Source organism: Lipotes vexillifer, unplaced genomic scaffold (assembly GCF_000442215.2).
Source record: "Lipotes vexillifer unplaced genomic scaffold, Lipotes_vexillifer_v1.1 scaffold134, whole genome shotgun sequence".
Classification (NCBI taxonomy): domain Eukaryota; kingdom Metazoa; phylum Chordata; class Mammalia; order Artiodactyla; family Lipotidae; genus Lipotes; species Lipotes vexillifer.
The window spans coordinates 2,494,050-2,516,412 of record NW_006787464.1 but is presented as its reverse complement, the minus strand read 5'-3'; the positions used below and the strand labels follow the sequence as shown (position 1 = coordinate 2,516,412).

General features: G+C 38.8%; 1 protein-coding gene across 4 annotated transcripts in view; it reads right to left on the bottom strand.

Moving 5' to 3' along the window:
• SGIP1 (SH3GL interacting endocytic adaptor 1) overlaps positions 1–22,363 on the bottom strand; it is a 204,158-nt gene that overhangs the window by 76,728 nt on the left and 105,067 nt on the right. For 3 of the 4 annotated variants that reach the window (XM_007460089.1, XM_007460088.1, XM_007460091.1), the window contains 3 exons: positions 21,788–21,842; positions 20,908–21,083; positions 4,563–4,574 (listed from right to left, as the gene is read on the bottom strand). In XM_007460089.1, the coding sequence (XP_007460151.1) occupies positions 4,563–4,574; positions 20,908–21,083; positions 21,788–21,842 (243 nt within the window). The remainder of the gene's footprint in view (positions 1–4,562; positions 4,575–20,907; positions 21,084–21,787; positions 21,843–22,363) is intronic. The other variant, XM_007460090.1, reaches the window with a different exon arrangement.

The window sequence follows — 22,363 nt, the reverse complement described above, 5'->3', positions numbered from 1 at the left end:
AAGAGCTGTTGCTCAGTTTCATTTTCAGGATATGGGCTAGCCCGTGAATTCACCAGAGGCTACCTGGGACCCAGCACTGGCCAAATTCCAAAATCCAAGCAAGAAGCACAAACACAAAAGTATCTAGAAGGTTGCTTAAATGAAAAAGATGATTCTACTCTCCATAACATAGACAAGAAATAAAAACCTATAGTATTTTATACCTACTCCAGTCGATTTTACTTGTAATATTTTAGATTTTATTATTTGCCATATTTTTCCAGTTCTGCTCCATACGGATCCCATCTTTCTTATAAATCTGTGTATATGCATGGATGCAGTTTAAATGAAATTAGAAAAAGGACACGTTAATATGTATTTCTGGACTTACATTCTTTTACTGACGAATTCATACTGTGTTTTGAGAGAAATCCAAGCACTCTTTTATATATTTAGACTTTATAATTCTTTAATGACCAGGCTAAAGTTCTTCACTACAGAAGATGTGAACATTTATGATTTTGCTTTAATTGCATGTCAAACATTTCCTTCTTAAAAGTAGCATAAAATATAGCAAAGAGGGGATTAAAAGTGACACAATTTCCCCCAAGATGATTATGAGAAATAATGCAAAATAAAATGTGTATTGCAACCATATAGAGGCAGAACCTTAAATTCAATAAACTTTGTTAAGATTATAGAGAACAACACCGTTCAAAATAATTTCAATTATATAAATTCACCCAAATTAAGTCCAGTGAATTAAAAACCTATATATTTTAATCAATAGTTCCTGTTTGTATTTTTTCTAGTAAAAGATAACATGAAAAAAAGGAACATCAAGGAACATCTGTTGAAATTCATGTAGTCACAGGCTTGTTAACCAAAAGCCAGAAGACCCAGCTAAAAGCTATGGAAAGGTCAGACCCAGAAAACCTCAAGGTCCACAATTAAAAGTGATCTGAAACCTGCAAAATAAAAGGAATTCCAGAAGTCAAACTGAAGGGCTTTCTATACACTAATTATCACCATTAAGGAGCATAAAGCAGTTGTAGGTTCTGCTGAACACAGACAGCAAAATCATTATCTACCAGGAGGTGAGAGCCTTTCCTTTTAAAAGTTTTATTTTACTCTTTCTCCTGTCATTTTCCAGGAACTTTGAGGCCTTTAGCATTCTTTGTTCTACCAATGTATAGAATTTGCTTCAAAGGCGGAAGGAAACATTCAGTATCTGATCTTGATATATTCTGTAAGCTGAACACTCTCCATGTTAAATCACAAATTCAAAAGCTTGCAGGGCAAGGAGCAGGGGTGCTGTGCACAAGGGAATGAGAGTTTCACAAAGCTTTGGTGAAATGGCCACAACCCAGGGGCACCATGCTTGCAGCACAAAAATATGGGCCTAATGCTGCCAGATCTTCAGAGTTGTCAGAGAAGACGCATATCTTGATTTTTTTTTTTTAACTTCAAAGATTCTGGCTTTTAAATGGCATTAAAATTGTCTTTAACTGCACGACCAAACAAAACATCTACTCAGTTGTTCAGAATCTGCAGGTGGCCAATTTGTCTCTGATTGCAGACATTTGTATCACACATAATAAGCTCTCAGCAAGTTTTTTAAATCTACTGTTATTATTTCACCTGATTACTCAAACAGGGACTTTGCAATTGGTCTATTTGTTTTCTGAACAAATTTCTTGTGCTCCTAATTAAACATTAATTGCTCAATTCCTTGACTTCTCTTGACTTTCTGATGCACTCTGGAGAAGGTATTGAAAAACATTTTATTTTCCCCTCTACTTTTATCTTGATGTTCAACTTAGAGATAAGTCTTAGTTTGTATTTTGAGGCTATTTTCAAAGTGGGTATACATTACTAAGTTATGATTTGGTCACTAGAATGAAGATCTTCGGTCAGAACATTTTGCATTTCTAAAATTTATATACTTGGCTATATGACTACGCCTTCCTAAAAGAAAATACTTCAGTAAATGTCCTCACAGCACCCACAGTGTCCTAACCCACACCAGGTTTTGTTATTTTTCTGCACAAAAGGATTAATTTAAATTCAGCTAAGTAGGATAACTTAGTCTTTGCCAGTGCGGGTAAGTGTTTTAAGATATTTATAAAAAGAAGTAACTAAACACAATCTGTCCAGCTTGTCAAAATCACTAAATAACCAACCTCAGGTTTTGAAGCTTTACAACATCCTCATTTGCTAAAATTCAGTGCTATAGGGAAACAGAGGAAAATACGTGTAAAGCCACAAAGCACCAAACAATATTATTTTTATACAGTCTAGTCATAGCAAATTCAGTCATTCATGGTAGTGAATTTTCTAGGAAAGAATTAGAATATATGATGATTATGTTTATTATTATGGTCCTAACCAGTTTCTTGTTTGCTTTCAAATGCTTCAGGGTGAAGATAACCTCTCTGGCAAGCACCTATCTGATGTCCCCACCCCCACCAACTGTTGTGTTTGTCTATATTTAAATTTGTTCCCATATCTATTACAAGTCAGATGACTGTGAATGCCTGCCAGATCCAATAGGACTTGGTAGAGATGATCTTCCGAAACTCCATTGAGGAAGAGACACAAAGAGCCTATTACTAACCAAGATATCACTAAAAGTTGACTGGTTTGAACAGCAACAACGTGGGCATTGCCAAAGAAAAACGAGGCAGGGGAGCAGGAGCAGGACTCATCCTTAGAGGCACAGCTAACAATGCAAAGGAGTACTTGTAGTTGAAATTGCTGTAAGAACAACAGGAGGAAAATGAATGAGGAACAAAGAGTTTTTAAAGCACCACGGATAAATTTCAGACTACTTAGTCCTGTCAATATTTGAAGTGGCCAAATTTGGATAATTCAGAGAAAGATTCAGGGTCAAAGAGAATAAATGAAATTGGCAAAATACTGTTGACTGAAAAAAAAAAAGCACAATGCGAGAGTTGTGAGTTAAGTTTTATTTGGGGCAAAGTGAGAACTATAGCCCAGGAGACAGCATTTCAGATAGCTCTGAGAAACTGCTCCAAAGAGGTAGGGGGGCAAGTCAGTATACATGTGATTTTGGTGAAGGGGGAGTACATGCAGTCAAGCACATATTTTTTGCAGAAGGCTGCTGCTAGTTATGAGGAGCAGCCATCACCATGAAGGATTTTAGTGCTTTTCTAGATACGAAGAGATGCAACATTTGGGCTCATAAAATCTTCTCCTGAAAATATCTAACCATCTGAAGTTCTGCCAGTTTTTCCCAGAGCACAGATTGCCTCATTCCTGACCTCCACCCTGAACTCCTTTCAGGGAGTGTTGAAGGTCAGCAGCTGCAGTGGCTCATAATTCAATCCTTGTAGAGGTAGATGGAAAGTACCAATTTATAGTTGGCAATACAAAGAAAGGTTGCTGAAGCGCACCAACGATATGTATGTCACATAGCATGTGACACAGAGTTGACTCGCAGTTACACAGAAGTGGGCCATTCAATTTAGTAATAGTAATAATTATAATCGTACTAATTTTATTTTTGGAAGCAATGCCATTGGGTCCATATTTTGACAAATTGTAATATTTTGATTCTGCCTTTTGTTCTTCCTGTGTCTTCTGTTCTTCCTTCCTCAAAAAATCACATGAAATTGCTACCAGTACATTTCCTGCATGTGGTACAGAGACTGCCAGGCTTGGGTCAATGGGCAGGATGGGAGGTTTAGCAATAATTACAGTATCCACTTAGGTGAGGTCAACAGACAAGCAACTATTTCTCGGTGTGTGTTAACATGGAAACACAATATTTTCATATTTTCCACCGGAGAGGTCACGTGTGTCAGCCATGCATCAGCATCCTGGGAACATGTTCCCATAAATTAGGCAGCTGAGACAAGAACATGCTTTTTTTTTTTTTTTTTTTTTTTTTTTTTTAGTAGATCTGTTTCATTGCTGCTCTTAAAAAAAAAAAAAAAAGATGTAGGTACATCCTAACAGATCTGTATTGCCACTGAAAATCACCCTGGTGTTTAAAAGGACAATGTAAGAGGTGTTTTGCCCTTTATAAAGATCTTCTTTTTCTGTCTCTGACAACCCCAGAAGGGGATAACTTTTCTGATTAAATAAAAAAAAAAAAAAAAAAAAAAAAAGAAGAAAACAAGACAACTCCCTTTCCTAGGCCAGCTTCAAAAGCATCACTCAGGATGCTATCATGTTGTACATTCAGAAAAAATTTAACAAAAAAATGTTTGCCTAGCTCATGGTAAATATATGTAGCTTGACTAATCCAAGTGGACGTTGCAATAAATGAAACAATACTAAAATATTTGAACATATGCCTGTGGTTGAGGCAGAGGTGAATCTTTACAAAATTACCCTGTGGCCCTTAATAACAGGTTTGGAAAATCACTTAGCAACCAGTTTCCTTTTATCCCCATGGGGCATAATTAGACTGTGTCCTGGTTCACAAAGGTTTGTTTTTAAAATTCAGAATCTTGTTTAGGTGTTAAACACAGTCAGTCATTAGATATGCAGATGATGAAAATGAACAGAATAAACAATGTTTGGCCAAGATGTAGAAAGGATTTGTTGTTTCTTACCGGACTTTTCCTCTAAAAGCGTAGGCATGAGGGGGAAAAATAAAGAGAAAATGAAAGAGGTGAAATGTATATTCAGGAAGATACCACTCAAGGCTCAGAATAACCTTACTTAAAGCAGCTCTCTAAGGCATGGCTTTTATAAATGCTTCCTGTGGATGTCTGATACAGTCATACCCAGGCTGCCAGCTTTATACCACCCCAAAACATGCCGCTTGGCCATACTGATTGTTTTGAGCTGTAAGCACTTGAAAACAGCAAAATCAGGAGAGACTTTCTATGAACAACCCTAATCTGCTGAAAGATAAATCTTCCAATTGTCATAAGGGTTTCACCAACCAGGAAGGACTGACTCATCATAGGAGTGGAGACCAGAAATCTACACCATATCCAGACAAACTCTGTCACAAACTATCATATTTCCCATCTATGCTTCCACTCATCTTCCCTAAATTACTCTCCCTTAAGAAGCCTCCATCCCTTTCCCTTTTCCCTGTTAAGACGGTATTTAATCCTGTCTGAAGACACGTCTTCGAGTTACTCATTTTTCCTGAGTGTTTGCCAGGTATACAGAAATAGACATGTTAATAAACTTATGTTCGTTTTCCTCTTGTTAATTCTGTCTTTTTGCTGACGAGTCCCAGCTGAAAACCTAAGATGGGTCGAGGTAGTTTTGCCTCCTGTCCAAGTTCAAGCGATAGAGGACACAGGTGTGGCCTCCATTTGAGCACATTCTAAGCTCTCTTTGAATGGTTTACTTTTATCAAATAGATTTGTACTTTCAAAATAGGGAATTATGCTTTGTAATATTGAAAGGAGCGGGAAAATTCCATGAATGCATTGCAGCCAAGCATGAAACTAAAATGTGAGATTTTCCCAAAATTCTAATCTTGTCAGGGAACCTGGTACCTAGTATCTTCTCCCAAGATACTCTGGCTAGAGCCATCAGTTTTTCCATCCCATCCTTCATTTGTCCCCACCCCGCATTGGGCAATGACAAATTATTTTCCCGGTGAGTGGTCCCTGGCCGCTGGGAATGCTCTTTTCTTTCCTCCACATCTGTCTTAATGAGGGCTTCCTTTCTTGCTGACAGTAGTACTCCACCAAGCTCCTCCATATTTCATCTCCTAAATCCATCCCTAGAATTATTTTCCAGAAATAGTGAAGTCAATGTATTACTCTGCCCTGCAAAAACCTCCCTATTATTCAGAAAATAGAATGCAACCTCCATTCTGTAATTTAATGCCTTCGTGATGGGCTTCAGCTTACCTTCACTCCCTCGTCTTCCACTGTTGTCTGTTTGAAGCCTACACTTAGCTGCAGACGCTCCGTCTCGTCTCCTGAACTTGTACACTCACACTTCCCTGCCTTCTGCTCAAGCTGCTTCTTCAGCCTCGACGCCTTTTCCCTCCCTCTCAATTACCATCTTACTTATTCTTCAGGGCCGGTAACATTTCCTCGATGAGGGCCTTCCCCAAGGGCTTTTCCAATTAGAATAAATTGTTCCCTGGCATTTATTAGCCCCAGAGAAAACAGAGGTACATAGGGGTAGTATATATTTTTGCAGTTCTTATTTTGTTCTGTATTATTTAGACGTCTCCATTCGATTATTAGCTCCCAGTAATGGTTATGAATGGCCTCTGTCTAGCCCCAAACAGAGTGCAAGTCACACAGTAGGCACTCAAAGCATGTCTATGAATTTTATTTTTGTGGTCATTAAAACATTGTACAAATATTTGAAGCATAGTGTCTTTTAAAATATAGAAAGATGGGGGGCTTCCCTGGTGGCGCAGTGGTTGGGAGTCGGCCTGCCGATGCAGGGGACGCGGGTTTGTGCCCCGGTCCGGGAGGGTCCCGCGTGCCGCAGAGCAGCTGGGCCCGTGAGCATTGCCGCTGAGCCTGCACGTCGGGAGCCTGTGCTCCGCAACGGGAGAGGCCACAACAGTGAGAGGCCCGCGTACCGCAAAAATAATAAAAATAAAAACAAAATATAGAAAGATGAATTGCTCTCTGAAATAAGGCTGAATTGTATATAATATATAGCCCAAGGGATATGGCCCCAGTTGTAATGGTTCCTTCACCAGCTCCTATAAATGTTTCACTTAGCTCCTATTTAACCGTTGATCTTTCTGCCCATTAGTGACCTCAGGGGCTGATATATGTTACCAAGGCTCCAAGGAATTGGCGCAGCTTTGCACAAACACTGGTGTAGAGCTATGTAATCAGCTCTCAATGCTCTCCTACAGCAAAAAGAAAACTAGTGTTTCAGCATAACTGAGGATCAAGATAGGGCCCACATCCTAGGTGCTGCTTTCAGACCCAGACCCTTGCTAAGTAGCACAGAGAAATGAAAATGCTTAAGGTCCAGGTCCTCGATTTACAAACAGAAAGAATTTGGGGGTTAAAATCAAATAGCTTCAAAGAAGTTGTCATGGAAGGAGGTGCAAAAGTTTTTATATATTCAAATTAGCTTAACCCCTTATTTTCTGCTTGCTTTTGCACAAGACATACTGTTCCTCAGTTCCATAGTTTGTAAAGTAGGGATGATTGTTATCTTATAGAACAGTTGTGAGGATTAAAAGATATGGATGATGCTGACAGATAAAATTCACTGAGAATTTACTATTATTGTTTTACCTTATGAGGTTGGTGTCATTATTATTTCTAATTTACCAGTGAGGAAAAGGAAGGTCAGTTGCGTTCCAAGGTCACGTGGTTACAAAGGATGAGAGTGGGACTAGATCCCAGCTTGTCTGACTCCAGAAAGCCTGGGCAGGGGTGGGCTCATGGCACAACCCAATTCCCTTGGCCCTTATCAGCACTGGGATTTAGAAACAACAGAGCTAATAGCTTGCAGATCACAGAGCCTGGAAAATAATCTTGGATTTTTCCAATGGAAGGAGTTAAATAGGTCATGCCTGTCTATCATAGCAGGTCACAGGGAATGAACTTTCCAGAGAGTGAGCTTGTATTTTTAGGCATGGTGTCAGATCTTAGAATTAAACTCTGATTATATAGGTAAATTTCTCAGCCTCTTTCTAGAATTAAGTGCATTTTATTAAATTAGAATCAGAAGAATAAACACGAACACATGAGTGATAAGGGCCCTCCCTTCCTGCCCACTCCAGGCTAGATGATGATTAAGCCATCTTTATTCAATATGTTGTTTTAATTATTAGCAGCTATCGACACCTAGGCTATGGCCGTTTGGCTTAAGGGTTTCTTCAGAATGTTAAACAACCATAGATAAAACATGACAAGACAATTCTCCTTTGGGGAAAGCAAAGATATTTCTTGATTTAAAATGAAGTAATAGCATCAGAGCGATTTTTAATTATGGAAAAGATAATAAAAGAAACAAAAAAGACATGTATACCTCCAGGTACTCGTGTTCACAGAAACAAAGTCAGTGAATTTTTGGATTGAAAAATATATATACCTAAAATATAACCACTGTCTCTAAGTGCAGGGATGTCCCTGTCCTATGGCCTGAGATAACATAATTCTCCAATTTGCGAGCCTTGTTGAAAGGTAGTTCATCCTTATGATCAAGGAAGCTTTCCAAGGAGCACACAGACCACTGCCCTCTGCGGATGGAGTCTCTCTCTGGCTGCATTATCCTATATCACTTTCTAATGCAAGTAGTCATTCAAGTTAGGGCTTGTTGAAGACTTCATTCTGCATGAAGGGCTAGAGATCTGCAGCATTTAAAACTGAATTCTGTTGGAGATCCAGACCAAAGCTAACTGAGGTGAATAGAGAAAATATACACCAGAGTTTCAATGATCCTTACATGGAGATTTTGTGCTCTAAATACACCCCTGTCCTCTGAAAAAGGAACTGAGCTGCCATGGGAATTTTTGGCATCAAGTTTCATAGAGTGGGATCAAGACACAAAAAGCCAGATCTAATTTAGGAGCTTTTTAAGAGTCCACAATTGTTTAACCTTAAAAATAGGACAGCTATATTTTGAGTCTTTATATTTTAGCTAATGAGATTTTTTATAGGTATAACCACTTCCTATCAGTTATGTATGAATAGTCAGGTATTCACAAGGAGCAAAAGGATTATTTATTCATTTATTAAACCATTAACTGATATTTATTGGGTACCTAATAAAGACCAGACACTATTCTTGGTACCTTGGTGAACAAAACAATAGGAACAACAAACAAAAAACTTCAATGAGCTTTTTGGGAGGCAGGGGAGGAGATAGATAATAAATAATAAATATAATAAGTAAGCAAAGTATTTAGTATTTTAGAAGATGATAAATGCAATTTTAAAAAGCAGAAAAAAATATAAGGGTTTGGGAATACCTGGGTAGAGAGTTTTGTGATTTTAAATAAGGTGGTCAGGAGAGGCCTTATTGAGAAGGTGACTTGAACAAGCACCGGAAGTTGAGAGGGAGGTGGCAGTGCCAGTATCTAGAGGAAGAGGGCACAGCCAGGGAGCCGGGAGGGGTGGAGTGAGAAGGAAGAGTGGCAGTGGTAGTCTGGGGTCGTGGTGTCCCCACCGCGAAGGTCTTGAAGGCCAATGTGAAGATTGGCTTCACTCTGCTCCAAATCAGGAGTTCTCAGCATGGACGTTTAGTCACTCTTGGTTGCTGAGAAGAGGCATTGATGAAACAGATGAAACAAGACCAGAAGATACCTGGATGCGACATATGTTGTTGTTTTTCACTACTCTTTGGAAGCTTCTTTTGATTCCCCATGTACCATGCTAAAAATAAAATAAAATAAAGATGGGCTTCACACAGGCTGGGAGGTAGAAAGAGAGTTTCAACTGGGCAAAACAGAATGAGACCAGTCCATCTTGCCTTCCCTCTGTGTCGGCCACTTCAGGACAAGTAGCTCAGACTGGCGTGCACAGCTCTGTACCACAGCTGTGCTGGTGGCTGATTTGAAACAGTAGTTCTTAAGGTCCAGTTAGTGGCTGTCCTTTAGATAATATAAGAGACAGAAGGAAACTTCACCTTCATTCTGTTTAGAAATGAAATTTCCCCCAATCTTTGAGGAAACATTTTCTGACATAATTAATATGGGTGATTCGCACTCTAAGATTTTTTTTCTAAAACAATTAAAAAGTACATTCATTACTGTAGATTATTTCTGGAACTAAAAAAAAAAAAAATTCTCCTTTAAAGAACAAAGGGATAGATCCTTTTTTCTTATACTGTTATACTTATTTTTATACTATTATTCGTACATTTATAGAAACTCTTTAGTATAAAAATAAATATAACGTGTACAAAGATAATAAAGTACCCTTTATTCTCAAGGTCATGGACCACTAAGTGACTGAAATCTGAGATGAGAAAACAGAGCATCTCATTAGGATGTATGGGATTAGGGGAAGAGAATTATGACAAAAAACTGGCAGCCTCAGAAAAGGACACATTAATAAACTTTAGAAAAGAACCTACAGATAACTCCTATAAGAGAAGAACAGTTATTGTTCATACTGATCATCCATCTGATAATGAAGAAAAACTTGGTTGAATTGAAGGGGAAAAGATAAAAAACTTTTTCTCTTTATAAAATAATGCCAGGGATATAAGTTGCCTTATATCCCAGTGAAACACCAAGTTCCGTATATTTCCCACAGAGAAGAGCATCCTTCTGTTCAATCAACCAACAAATTTTGTTTTGTTTTGTTTTGTTTTTGGCTGTACCGCGTGGCTTGTGAGATCTTAGCTCCCCAACCAGTGATTGAACCGGGACCCTGGCAGTGAAAGCGCCTACTGGACTGCCAAGGAATTCCCAGCCAACAAGTATTTTCTAAGTACCTATTACATGCCATTCAATGTCCTAGACTCTAGAGGAAAGGCCCCATTTAGGCAGGAGTAAGAACCTATAACTTCTGGGTGCAGGATGAGTTGTCATTAACCCAACACTTGCTGAATTGTTCACAAGTTATGTTTCTGTTACAAACTTATTTTCCAAAATGATTGCTTCTTTACAGGGCCCATTCTATCCCGAATACACCACTAGCTAATAAAAATGGTTTTAAATTCAACTCTACACTGGTAGGACTAACACAACCAAGGCAGAAGACCTTAAAGATAGAAAAATTAGCCTTTTTGATTATAATTAGCATTGTAATTAAAAGATTAAAAGCATATAATTCAAGAATTTGCTACCTCTGGTTGAGGACATCCTAACATTTTTATGTGTGTCAGTATTGTGAGTCTGTTGTTTCATTCAATTAGATTTTAAGTTGGTAACAGAAATTGAGGGTTAAGGTCTCTGACCCTGGTGTTCATGTTTCTGGAACCCCCAATCAGATTAGGTTGTCTGAGATAGAAGAACACAATGAAAGAATCTGCAGTTATGCGAGGAAACTCTAACTCTTACATCTCACAACGGGAGTAAAATACCAGGTACCCAGAGGGTACAAACAGTATTAGTTGGAGAAATAATAACAGAGGCAATCCAGATTGAATTAATATTCTGCTCATTTTCAAGGAGATCAGAACATACAACAGCTCAGGGATTTCTTCTTACCATCGTAGGCTGGGCATAAGGGTTTGGAAAAATGATATTTTAATTTTTAATGTCAGGGAATGGAAGCAACAGAGAATTCCCTAAGAAAAAATAGTATGAAGGAAAGAACATACACATATCAGATATGAAACAAATTCTTCTGGGAGTAAGTCGCATGGTTTACTATAATGCAGGACAGAGAATATATTTTGAGAAAGGAAGATCCCACCCATCTCCCCATCTATCCTTCTCTATAAGGCCTGGAAAAAAAGAGATACATCTCCTGTGCCAACTCCAGATGATTTTGGCCAGGCTGCTTGCAGCTCTGTCTAGAGGGGGCTTCTCAGACTACATCTGGGATGTGGGATCTAGTCGCAATGTCTGCTGAGGGTTTGGAAGGGGAGTGGCAGTTTATATGCTTCATGCTTGACATCCCTGATCTAATCCCAACCCAAATCATGTTTGATGCTTTGAACCCAAGCTGAGCCTCTCCCCTCCAACTCGTTGCACTGGAGGTCTGGGCTGAGCGCTTAGCATCAGAATGCATGCAATCTTTACCTTCCCCTTGCACCGTGCTGAGTTTCTACCAGGAGTGAATGCCAGTGTGTAGGGGACTGGAGCTCTCCCCCCCTCCCCATGACTCTTTGTTTTTACTGAACTCAATGGGGTGCTGAACCTTCTGCCCAAGTGGGGACAGGAAAGGGGGTGGTGTTACCAAGCAGCAGCAAATTCAAGGATTTTGCTCGCTGGCAGGCTAATTTGGGGGTGGGGGGGCCACCTGGAATAGGCAAACAGCACCAGACTGTCCTCAATTAAAAGCTATCTCCCCCTCCCCAGATCTTTTGATTACATAACTCCGTTATGGATGGCAAATCTCCAGGAACAAGATTAAACTAATTGCCCCTTCATAACTCCATGTCAAATTCTTTAATTCCTTGGATCACTGAATTTTGCAGGGGAAAGAGAGGAGGCAGTAGCACACATGCCAGGCTAGGTCAACTCCTACTCTCTCATCATTTCTATCAACCCTCTTCTCCTTGACTTTGCTCAAGTCCTCCCTCGCTACTTTTATTCTCTTTCTTCCTCCCACAAGTCTCTGAACTTAAGGAAGAGAGAAATAGAGCTGAAAAGGGAACCGATACTTATAGAGCCCCTTCCTAGGTGATAGGCACCAAAGTGGGCATTTTGCAACATTATCTCATGTCATCTTTACATCAGTCCTGAGAAGGTAGGCATTACTGTTCCCATTTTACAGACTTGGAAACTGAGATGCTGAGTTAAGGAGCTTGCCCATGGACACAGAGATAATAAGATACGGACTCAAAAGCTTGTGTTCTCTCTACGTAACCAATGGGCTTCAAGGAAGTGCTCTCTTTCTTGGTCCCCTTGCTATATCATCAACCTGCCCCTAAAACAGAGCACTTCCCGCAGAGATTCTTGGGCCAGAATATGCACAGCAGAGTATTAAAGTTGAGAGGAATTTAAAAATAATTGAATCACAGACCCTGATTCAATGTAGATGAGAAAATATACTGTGGTGGTTTTTTTTTTTTTTTTTTAATATACTGTGTTTTTAACTTGGCAGAAAGGAGGCCGATGCTGGAGTTCAAGTCCTGGCCCTCTAAACTTAAGCTGCCTCTTGATCTTTCGGAGTTGATGTCTTCCGTAAAATAAGGTAAGCACCACCTCCCTGCCTACTAACAGTGTAGCTTGCTCATTACATCTTTCTGATCATGACAGCTTTTGTAAAACATGAACCATTATTATAATGAACCATCCGTATTAAAAATGCTTACTGATTGATTGATTAGGGGAACTGAAATATATGAGTCATATAAAAACAAGGTGTCTTTAACATTTAAAACAAAGGTGACACAGCAGCGATTAAGCCTGACTGACCTATCAGCTAAGCCTTGCTCTCTTGTCACGTGGAACACAGGAGAGAGTGTATGTAGAGTGACATGGGCTCTTTAGGCACCATTATAGTGATAGCCTTCAAAGGGTTTGTGAGTAATCAGAAATTATTTGTAAAATGTTTTGTATGAGTTATTGAAATTTCAATTTTTTCCTCTGGAAAGAGAAACAGTAGCTTTCATCAAAAGTAGTATAATATAGTGGGTAAAAATTTTGAATTGGAAACCAGAACTTCTGAGTTTAAATCTCAGCAACTTCACTTACTAGCTGTGACATCTTGGGTGAGTTAATTAATTCTTCTATGCCTCAGTTTTCTCATCTGTAAAATGGGGGTAATAATAGTACCTATCTCATAGGGTGGTTGTGTGGATAAATGAATTAACATATGTGAAGCAACTGAAACACAATCAGTAAGCAAATTTTCATAGCTGCCAACCAGCAACACCATCGCCATCGTAAGTTCTCTAAGTGGTCTCTGACCTTAAGGATGTTTATGAGTAGTCACCATGAGACACACTCCATTGTTCTGATTAAAAATAGCTATCATTTACTAAGCAACTCCTTTGGGCCTTACATAAATATACTTACAAAGTACTAACTACTTTACAGGCACTACTTCCTTAATTTTTATAAGGATCCTATGAAGTGAATAGTATTATTGAAATGATTTTACACCTGATTAAGCCTTGACTGGGGCTTAAAGGTTTAAGTAACTTACCCAGGATCACGTGGATAATGAGTGGAGAGCCAGAATGCAAACTTAGTTCTGACTTATCCCAGAGCAAAAATTTGTAATCAGTATAGAACTAAATGTTTCTAGTTAAGGGCAACTTCTCAAGGTAAGTCAGCAGTGATCCTCGACTCACCAAAGAACAAAAGGAAAGGAATCAACGGCAGCTCACGACACAAGGAAAAGATGATATTGCACCAAGAATTAAAATATAGCATCTGTCTTTGCAATTCCAGGAAAGCTATGAGAGCCACAAGATTCAAAGTACCTAGTGAGCAAAGCACGTCGCTGAAGATGTGTCCCTGTGGGTTCTGGAAGAAACGGAGAGGTCTACCTCTGAGATCCTGAGAGGGGTGAGGAAGTCAGGAGACTGTGAAGTGGAGGCCAGAGGGGAAGCTGACCACATAGGCCCACATATTCAATCAGGACTGAGTGAAGACAGGCAGGTGTTTGGACCACAAGGGGAAGTTCAACCTCTATGTACTGCTTGCGACATCAGCTATACATTGTTTTCTGATAAGCTTGTAGTTAGTTAGCACGAAGGTTGGACAAAGTGTGTCCAATATTTCTGATGCTAGCTCTCAGTGCCTGCTACATAGAAGGTGCTTACCAAATATTCGGTGAATTGATTTGAAGAGGGCTGGAAAATTATGTCATTTCTCCATGAAATAAATTTGGTGGGGATGCACAATGTAGGATCCCATTGGGAATGCTATAGCCTTCAGTACGGTCTCCTGAAGGAGCACCACACTTATTCAAGGGATTTTGTTAAAACAAAATTAGGAATGCTAAAACAGGAATGCTTCTGGAATGAGCTTCAAAACCAATCCACAGGCATCACAAAATAAGCTATTTTATTAACACATTTTCCCGGTTTGATACTCAGAGTAATTACTGGTCTTGGCTCTAAATGACTTTTGGTCATTTGGGTTTCTTGATTTATCACCATTAATGATATTCTTAAAAATATGCCCCAGGCTCTGCAGACAATTCTAATAACAACGATCAAATAATCCCTAAATGTAGCATCTGAGTGCTTTCTATATTAACTCATGCCACCCTTACAATAGCCCTGTGAAGTAGGTATGGGAGTTATCTTCACCTACTAATGAAGACAGCATGACTCAGGTTTTGTAACTTGCGCAAAGCAACCCCAGGTAAGAGGCAGATCCCAGGTGTTTGAGTAATTGTGACATCATTGGAATAAGGGTCTATTTGTATCTCCCTCAAACTATCTTAAAGGGAATTAATGGTATTCCACTGTGTATTGAATTTTCATTTTGTTGTTTTTATAAGGGCATATTTCCTTATAGTCCAGTCTTGCACCCGTTAATTTATTTAGCCCCTTTGAGAAATTTTTACTTTTTAAGGACAAAACCACTCGTGGAAGATATAATAGAGGTTTGCTTCTATCCTGAATGTAAGGAGTGTGGTATCAAGGGAAGCAGATAGCAGAACTCTTTATCTCATATCTCTGCTTCTATCTTCTCCTTTAAAGGGAAGATCTTTACATTTTATTAGCAGAAAGAGATGGACTACCGTGTAAGGTAGGTGTTCATTTATTCCCATTATAGACATGAAGAAACTGAGACTCAAATAGGTTTAAGAAACTTGCCTGAGTTTGCAAGAGGTTGAGTTCAGGTCTATCAGATTCTAATTATCTTTCCTGTAAAATAAGCTGGCACTGTATGCTAGGTCCTTCAGGGGTTAAGTACAAAGTTTCTATTTGTGTTTAAAGAAATATCAATCACAAATGTCCAGTATGGAAAAAATTGATTTAAAAGCAGTTCCTCTAAAAGGTGGAGATTTGGTTCAAAATTAAAGTCTAAGGTAGGCAAGAGACTGCCCAAACCTCTTTAACTGAATTCAAGACTTGAGATACAGATACATTATAATCCAGGATATGAAAAGACAGAATGCTTCTAGGGCAGGGGACTAGAAATGGGGGAGCAAAGCCATGACTCTCAATAAAGGGTCAAGAGTTAGATTAAAAAAATATGTATATACAGATATAGATAAATACATACATACATACCTACATACGTATTAGTGTGATGGTTAATTTTATGTGTCAACTTGATTGGCTATCAGGTACCCAGATTAAACATTATTTCTGAGTGTGTTGTGAGGGTGTTTCCACATAAGATTAGCATTTGAATTGGTGACCCTCCCCTATGTGCGTCAGCATTATCTAATCTATTGAGGGTTTGAATAGAAAAGAGGTGGACAAAGGAGGAATTCACCCCCCTTTTCTGCCTCATTGTTTGTGCTGGGACACACCTTGTCATCTTCTGCCCTCAGACTGGAATTTGCACCATCAAGTCTTCTGGTTCTCAGGCTTGAGGCTCAGATTGAATTATTCCACCAGCTTTCCTGGGTCTCCAGTTTGTGGACAGCATGTTGTGGGACTTCTCAGCCTCCATAATCACGTGAAGCCAATTTCTTATAATAAATTTATCATCATCTCTCTCTCTCTCTCTCTCTCTCATCTATCTATACACATATATACATATATCCTGTTAGTTCCGTTTCTCTGGAGAACCCTGAACAATACAACCAGTAATAAAGAAACAAACAACTGCAAAGTACTTTGTATACATCAGGTACTGTTACTAGGATAGTCTGTGTGCCTTCTTCATTCACTCATTTATTGAATAACTATCTATATGCCCAATGTGTGCCATGTACTGTGCTAAGCACAGGGAGCAAACAGTCAAAGAAGATTTGATCCTTCCAGAGATCAACCAACCATAATCTACAGAAAAATTCCATAAGGACCATTATTACCCTCACTTTACAGAAAAGAAAATAGAAGCTCAGAAGAATTATAGGGCTTATCTAAGGTTACATAGGTAGAACATGGCAGACCTGGGTATTATTATACGGCTACCTCCTATTAACCCAAAATTCTAGAAGAAATTATTTATACAAATGGCCAGAAAGCACTTGGAAAAGAATGTGGTAACAAGAGGTGCCAAAATATGCCATGTAGATTTGTCTTCAGAAGGGTTTCTCCCACAGCTGTTAGGAGTGCCATTGGCAGACAGCCTTCAACTGTCAACACTTCAGGATCTGACTCAGCTGCAGAGAGCCACCTTGGCGAAAGTCATGCCCCTTTCTCAGCCTGCCCATATTGGAGCACTAGCTGTATAAAGGTTATCGATCTCAGCTAAACCCAGGACAACCCGGAAGGGTCATTCTAGCTCACAAGTTCCCCATGTGATTAGCTTAGGCTGTTGTTGGATGTGCAAAACAGCTTAACTTCTCCCTCTGCCCACCCTACCCCACAGGTATTGAGCCCAACATCCTACACACTAAACTTGGAGTTGGAGTCAGCATGCTGCATGGAAAACCTGTTGAGAAAAGGAGGGACTCTGTCCTTTTTCATCCTCCAAAGAGCACAACTATAACATGAACAAAAGTTACACAGAGACAGCATTTGGGTTTAATAAATTTCTTTCAACAATGAAACAGCCTTCCTCAAAAAGCAGTGAACTTTGTAAGATAGAAGGAGCACTATTACTGTTGGAGGCATCTCTATCAACCAAATAAGTTGGTAGTTTACTTAAATTTGTTTCTTTTCATCTTTCTGCTGGCTAGCACACAGCATAACATAACTGGTATTTAGAAATTAGTGATTAGAATTCTCTAAAAGGAAACTTCCTAGTTTCAATAGGTTCTGGGAATAATTTTAAGATAGATGGCGGGGGGGGGAAATCCCATTTTCCAATAACTCCCCAAATTTATCTGAGATTATTTAAGATATAGTGGCACAGAAACTGTGTCAATATCTACCAATATCCATTCACTTCTTTATCTTTTAGTAACAGAACCCTGAATTTTAGCTGGTTATATGTGTATCCAGCCAAAGACTACATTTCCCAGACTCCCTTCCAGCTAATATGGCCATATGACTAAATTATGGCCAGTGGGATCTGGGGGGCAGTGATGGGTACAACTTCTGAATTAAACACTTAAAAGAAACCACTTGCCTTTTATTTTCTCTTTCCTCCATCCCAAGGCTGGAACATGGAGGTGTTTCGTGGTGGTAAGGCACCAGCATCCTTGAAAAGGTAGAGCAATAATACAGAAAGTTCCTGGGTTCTTGAATGACCCCTGGAGCAAGACTCTATTACCCATCTGGACTGCCTACCAGCTTTGACTCTTTTGTGGGATAGAAATAAACCATCCATTTTTGTAAAGCCATGACTATTTTGGTTTCTGTTAAAGCAGCTCTACCAATATTCTAACGCATACAGATCCCAAATCAACAACTAAAACCTGGGTGATTTTCTTTCTTTAGCATATCAGCATAATATCTTACTAGGAGACCACAACATGATAAGAATAGAAATTAACATCTTTTGCCTGTGAGTTGACCTCTGCATCCTCCTGTCTTCTTTTATGGTGCTTGGCCTTGTCCTGGTCCATACTATACTTGATTTCTATATAAAAATCAAGGGCCCAGGTGAGGTCTGGACTGGAATTATGTTCATTTGTCTGTAGAGTAGGATTTTTGCCAGTAGTTAAAACCCTGATTTTCTATGTTGCTGAAGCTTTGTTTTGGGGACGAGTAATTTTCAGATAGGTTTGTTTATACTGTATATACACATAGATCTATATGACACATTCTTCCATCCATTCATTCATTTCATTCATTTATCGAGTCATTTGACCATGATGTGTATACAGGAAACCTATCCAAATAAAATGAAAATCAATTCATGATAAGAGATATCAAATGGGTTACAATTCATTAATACATATTCACAGATAGATGAAAAGAACAAGTGAAACACAACTTTATCTTAAAATTCTTCAAAAGAAATAGAAATCAGAAATTCAACATAAGACATTGTTATGAATAGCTTACCATTTGGAATTTTCTTTATTTCTAGTAGTGTAACAATTGATGCTTTTGTAGCGTAAGAACCAAAGCCTAAATGAAATATTCTGATATATCATTAACTGGTATAGGTCCTATCTCTCTTTTTGCACCTGAATTAAGTGTAGCTGTGTGAACGTCTGATTGTTTGGCTGGAAACATCTAAAGCTCTGCAAAGCATTCCTCATTTTTATCATGGCACTAACTGGATTTCAGAAGGTTATTTCTATTTATCCAGTTCTGGAGATAAAGTTCTACCTATGTCATTGGTGAAATACACCTATATTTGGTTATGGGTTATCTAGAAGAGGGCATGGATTCTAAAGCCAAGAATATGTTTTCAGTCCAATCGCTCTTTACACTTATGTTTATCCATAAATGTGCCTACCTTTCCCTAAAGCAACAATCACAGCTCATTTTCTTACAGTAAATGTCAAAAATCTCAGCTCTTTGGGAATCATAGTAATGAGAGAGCCAGGTTCTCACATTAGAGGGAACCAGCTGGGAGTGTGGAGGCAGTAGTTGGGGAGGATCCCTTGGTTTGTGGGGCTGCAGGTCTGTAGGAATTGCCTAACCCTGGGATTACTTCTCTGGGTGTCTCCATCTAGTTTTAACATTGTTTCCCTAACATCTTTTTGTCAGTCTCAGCCACGTCATGTCAATATATCACTTTAAAAACTGGTGTTGGGAAGAGCTCAGAGTGACAACCACTCTCCTTGCTTTACCCTCATTATCTGGTTGGAGGAATGACTTGGGCAGGCATATTCGTTTTGATAGAAGGGACTTCCCCTTTCCAAGAGTCAACTAGCTTTCAGCAAATATATCCCACACATGTCTGGGATCATTCTAATAAGTTTTCTTTCACAGAAATTTGTTCACTGAACCCCACGAACTTGCCTTCTTACACTTATCCTGGTAGCTTTCAAATGACCACTAAGTTTATTACACTCTATAGAGAAGTGGATATAAACTGGTTTCAGGCATTGAAATAAACTTTCACAATTGATAAAAAATGATTTAGTAAGTAAAAAATGATTTGAAAGATGTTAACTGAAAAGTGAAAGTGCGTACAGTTAAAATGCCCCTATTACTAGAAATCACCTGTATTGTAGACCAACATGTGAATTTGAAATCTGTACCCTCCATGGCAGAAGGGAAAGAAAACTAATACATGTTATGCCTCCCTTTTCAAAAAAACATCTTAAGATGGCAAGTGAGTATATGATTAAAAGTTACCTGAAATATCATTTGCAGTGGTTGACTACTATTAGCAATCATGTTAGTTGACCCTAACCGTAGTGGTAAAGGCCATTATAAGCACTAAGCACTAAAGAAGGTATCTTTATAGACTTTATTCATCCCAGGCAGGCGAACATTTATTCCCAAAGGATGGGTGATTACAACTCCTTTAGAAAGGTTAGTCGAGATATTCCAGAAGCATCTCAAAAATGGTTCAGCATTTATTAATTACCTCGTTCATGGGAAATGCTGCAGGGAGAGCACATTTCTCTAAAGAAGATGCCAAGAAGCCAAGAACATATTAGCTCCTAGTATGAGAGCCTTCATCTGCTCTTCACAGCTATTTTTAGAAAACAATTGCAGCATTTACCAAGTACTACAGAGAAAACACTGTAAGTGTTGGAACTCAGAATGCAGCAATTAGAGAAATTTAGTAGATGAGAATTGGAGAAGGAAGTACAACTTGTAGAAAAATACGAATTTGATTAATATAAATAAGGCATACCTGGATCTGAGGTGCCTAAATGATGAGATTATTTAAGACAATTTGATAATAAAATATAATGAAGCTTATGAGTTTTAATATCTTTTTAGACTATGATCTATGATGTTAGATTAATATTTCTTTTTGAAGCATTAGCAATGAAGAGGGTTTTTATTTTCCTAACAAAAAGCAATTTTCTTGGTTTTCTTTCCATGAGTTTTTATGTGTTATATCAAAGAGACGACATTAAGATGTGTTTTTAAAAATCGCTGTTAGTAAATTTGTATACTTCATATTGTTTTCAATTGTTTCAGGAGTAAGTCTGGGTAATCTTTATGTTATTTTTTCCTTCTTTGAAAAATGCTCGCAGGAAAACATCAAAAAGAAATGTGATCTCGTGCATTTTTACCATTTTGAAAAGCACAGAAACTGCAATATGGAATGAGCATAACTTTCCATGGCTAGAACGAGCTGTTTCAGGTTTATAGACTTCATAAAATGGTGACCATACGCAACCTTCAGTTTAAGAAGTTTCTGATCTACTTAACGTGTATGGGCAGAGCACAGCTCTCTGTCCAACCTCACCAAAGCTTGAAATAAAATCCACTCACCACTGGTGATGGGGAAAGTGCAATGTTGCCTATTGATGCCTTCAGTTCATCTACCGTTGCAGCATTCTTAAGAATGTCTTTAGCTTGCAATGGCTTAATCTTGATATTAAACTTCTTGTGTGATTCTTCTTCCTCTTCCGTTTCACTTGAAGAATAAAAGTGCTTTCCTTTGGTAGGTAGAACACAGTTAAAGGTACATAACTCTTTTCTTCTACTGGGAGGCAATGAGTATAAGACATGAGTGACTGCACACAGAGGCAGCAGAAGTATCCTTAGATGGTAGAAAATCAAAGCAAAACAAACAAAAATCAAAGGGTAAAGCAGGAAAGAGTTAGAATTTATTCACCTTTCCTTGGAGCAGGATTAAGGATGGTGAATCTCAAGGAGCAATGGTTACAAAGTTGGCCATTTGTGTCTCACTCAGCACACACAGTGACAGGCCCACGGGAACTTCCTCTTACTGTGGAGACAGGAAGGCCACTCTACTGACGATTTGTGATGACTTTTAACTGCTTCAGAGTGTGACCTGCTCTTACCAGAGACGGTCTGCAGAAGGCAAAGCACAAGTCAGAGCTATTTTCCAGCCACCATTAGTGACGTTGCCATATCAGATTTCAGCAGACAACTCAGTACCCACAATTTGTACAACTGTTTTTCAGCACAACTTTTCTCTTTCTCCTCTCTCTCTCTTTTCTATGAATAGAGCAAGGCAAAATGCCTGCTTGTTAGTGATCAGGTTGTTCTCTGTGCTGTTTATTCATCTCTAATACAAGGGACAACAGGACTTGAGAAGCTTGGGTTTCGGCACCTTTTCAATACAAAATTTGTCACCCTGCTGAGAGCACATGAAAATTAAAATTAAAATATAAAGAAAGGATATAGCCAGGTTCCTCAGGTCTGATGCTGTAGCCTTCTTCATCCAGCTCAGGCGAGTTCTATAAAATACAAGTGCACATTAAGCAATTATTATCCTGACAATGATAAAGGAATTATTCATTTTCCTTCAAGAGTCTTCCAGTTAAGGATATAGACTTGTCTCTTGTTTGGGAGGTGAGTGCTGGGCCCTATATGTTTAGATATTTACTTACGGATATTTGGAGCGTCTTCCTATTGGGAAAATAAACTAGGAATCAACTGTCAATGAAAGAAAACATTCAGACAGAATTTATCATGCATTTCCTGTAAGCCAAAGACTACGCTGAGCAACATGGCAGGGATACAAAATGCCAACTATCTTTCATCTGTATTCTTGGTAAGCGAAAGTTCAAAAAAATGCGAAACACAAAACATCAGTGATAGGAGTTTGAAAGGAGAGGAAATTTGTGAGGTTTGGAAGAATTAGGGAGTCTGTGTGTGCCTTTCGGGTCAGATGGAGAGGAGAGGGGAGTCAGTGGTGAGGAAGAGCCTGTACCGAGACACCAAGGCAGGAATGGACAGTATGATTCCCGTAGGGAAA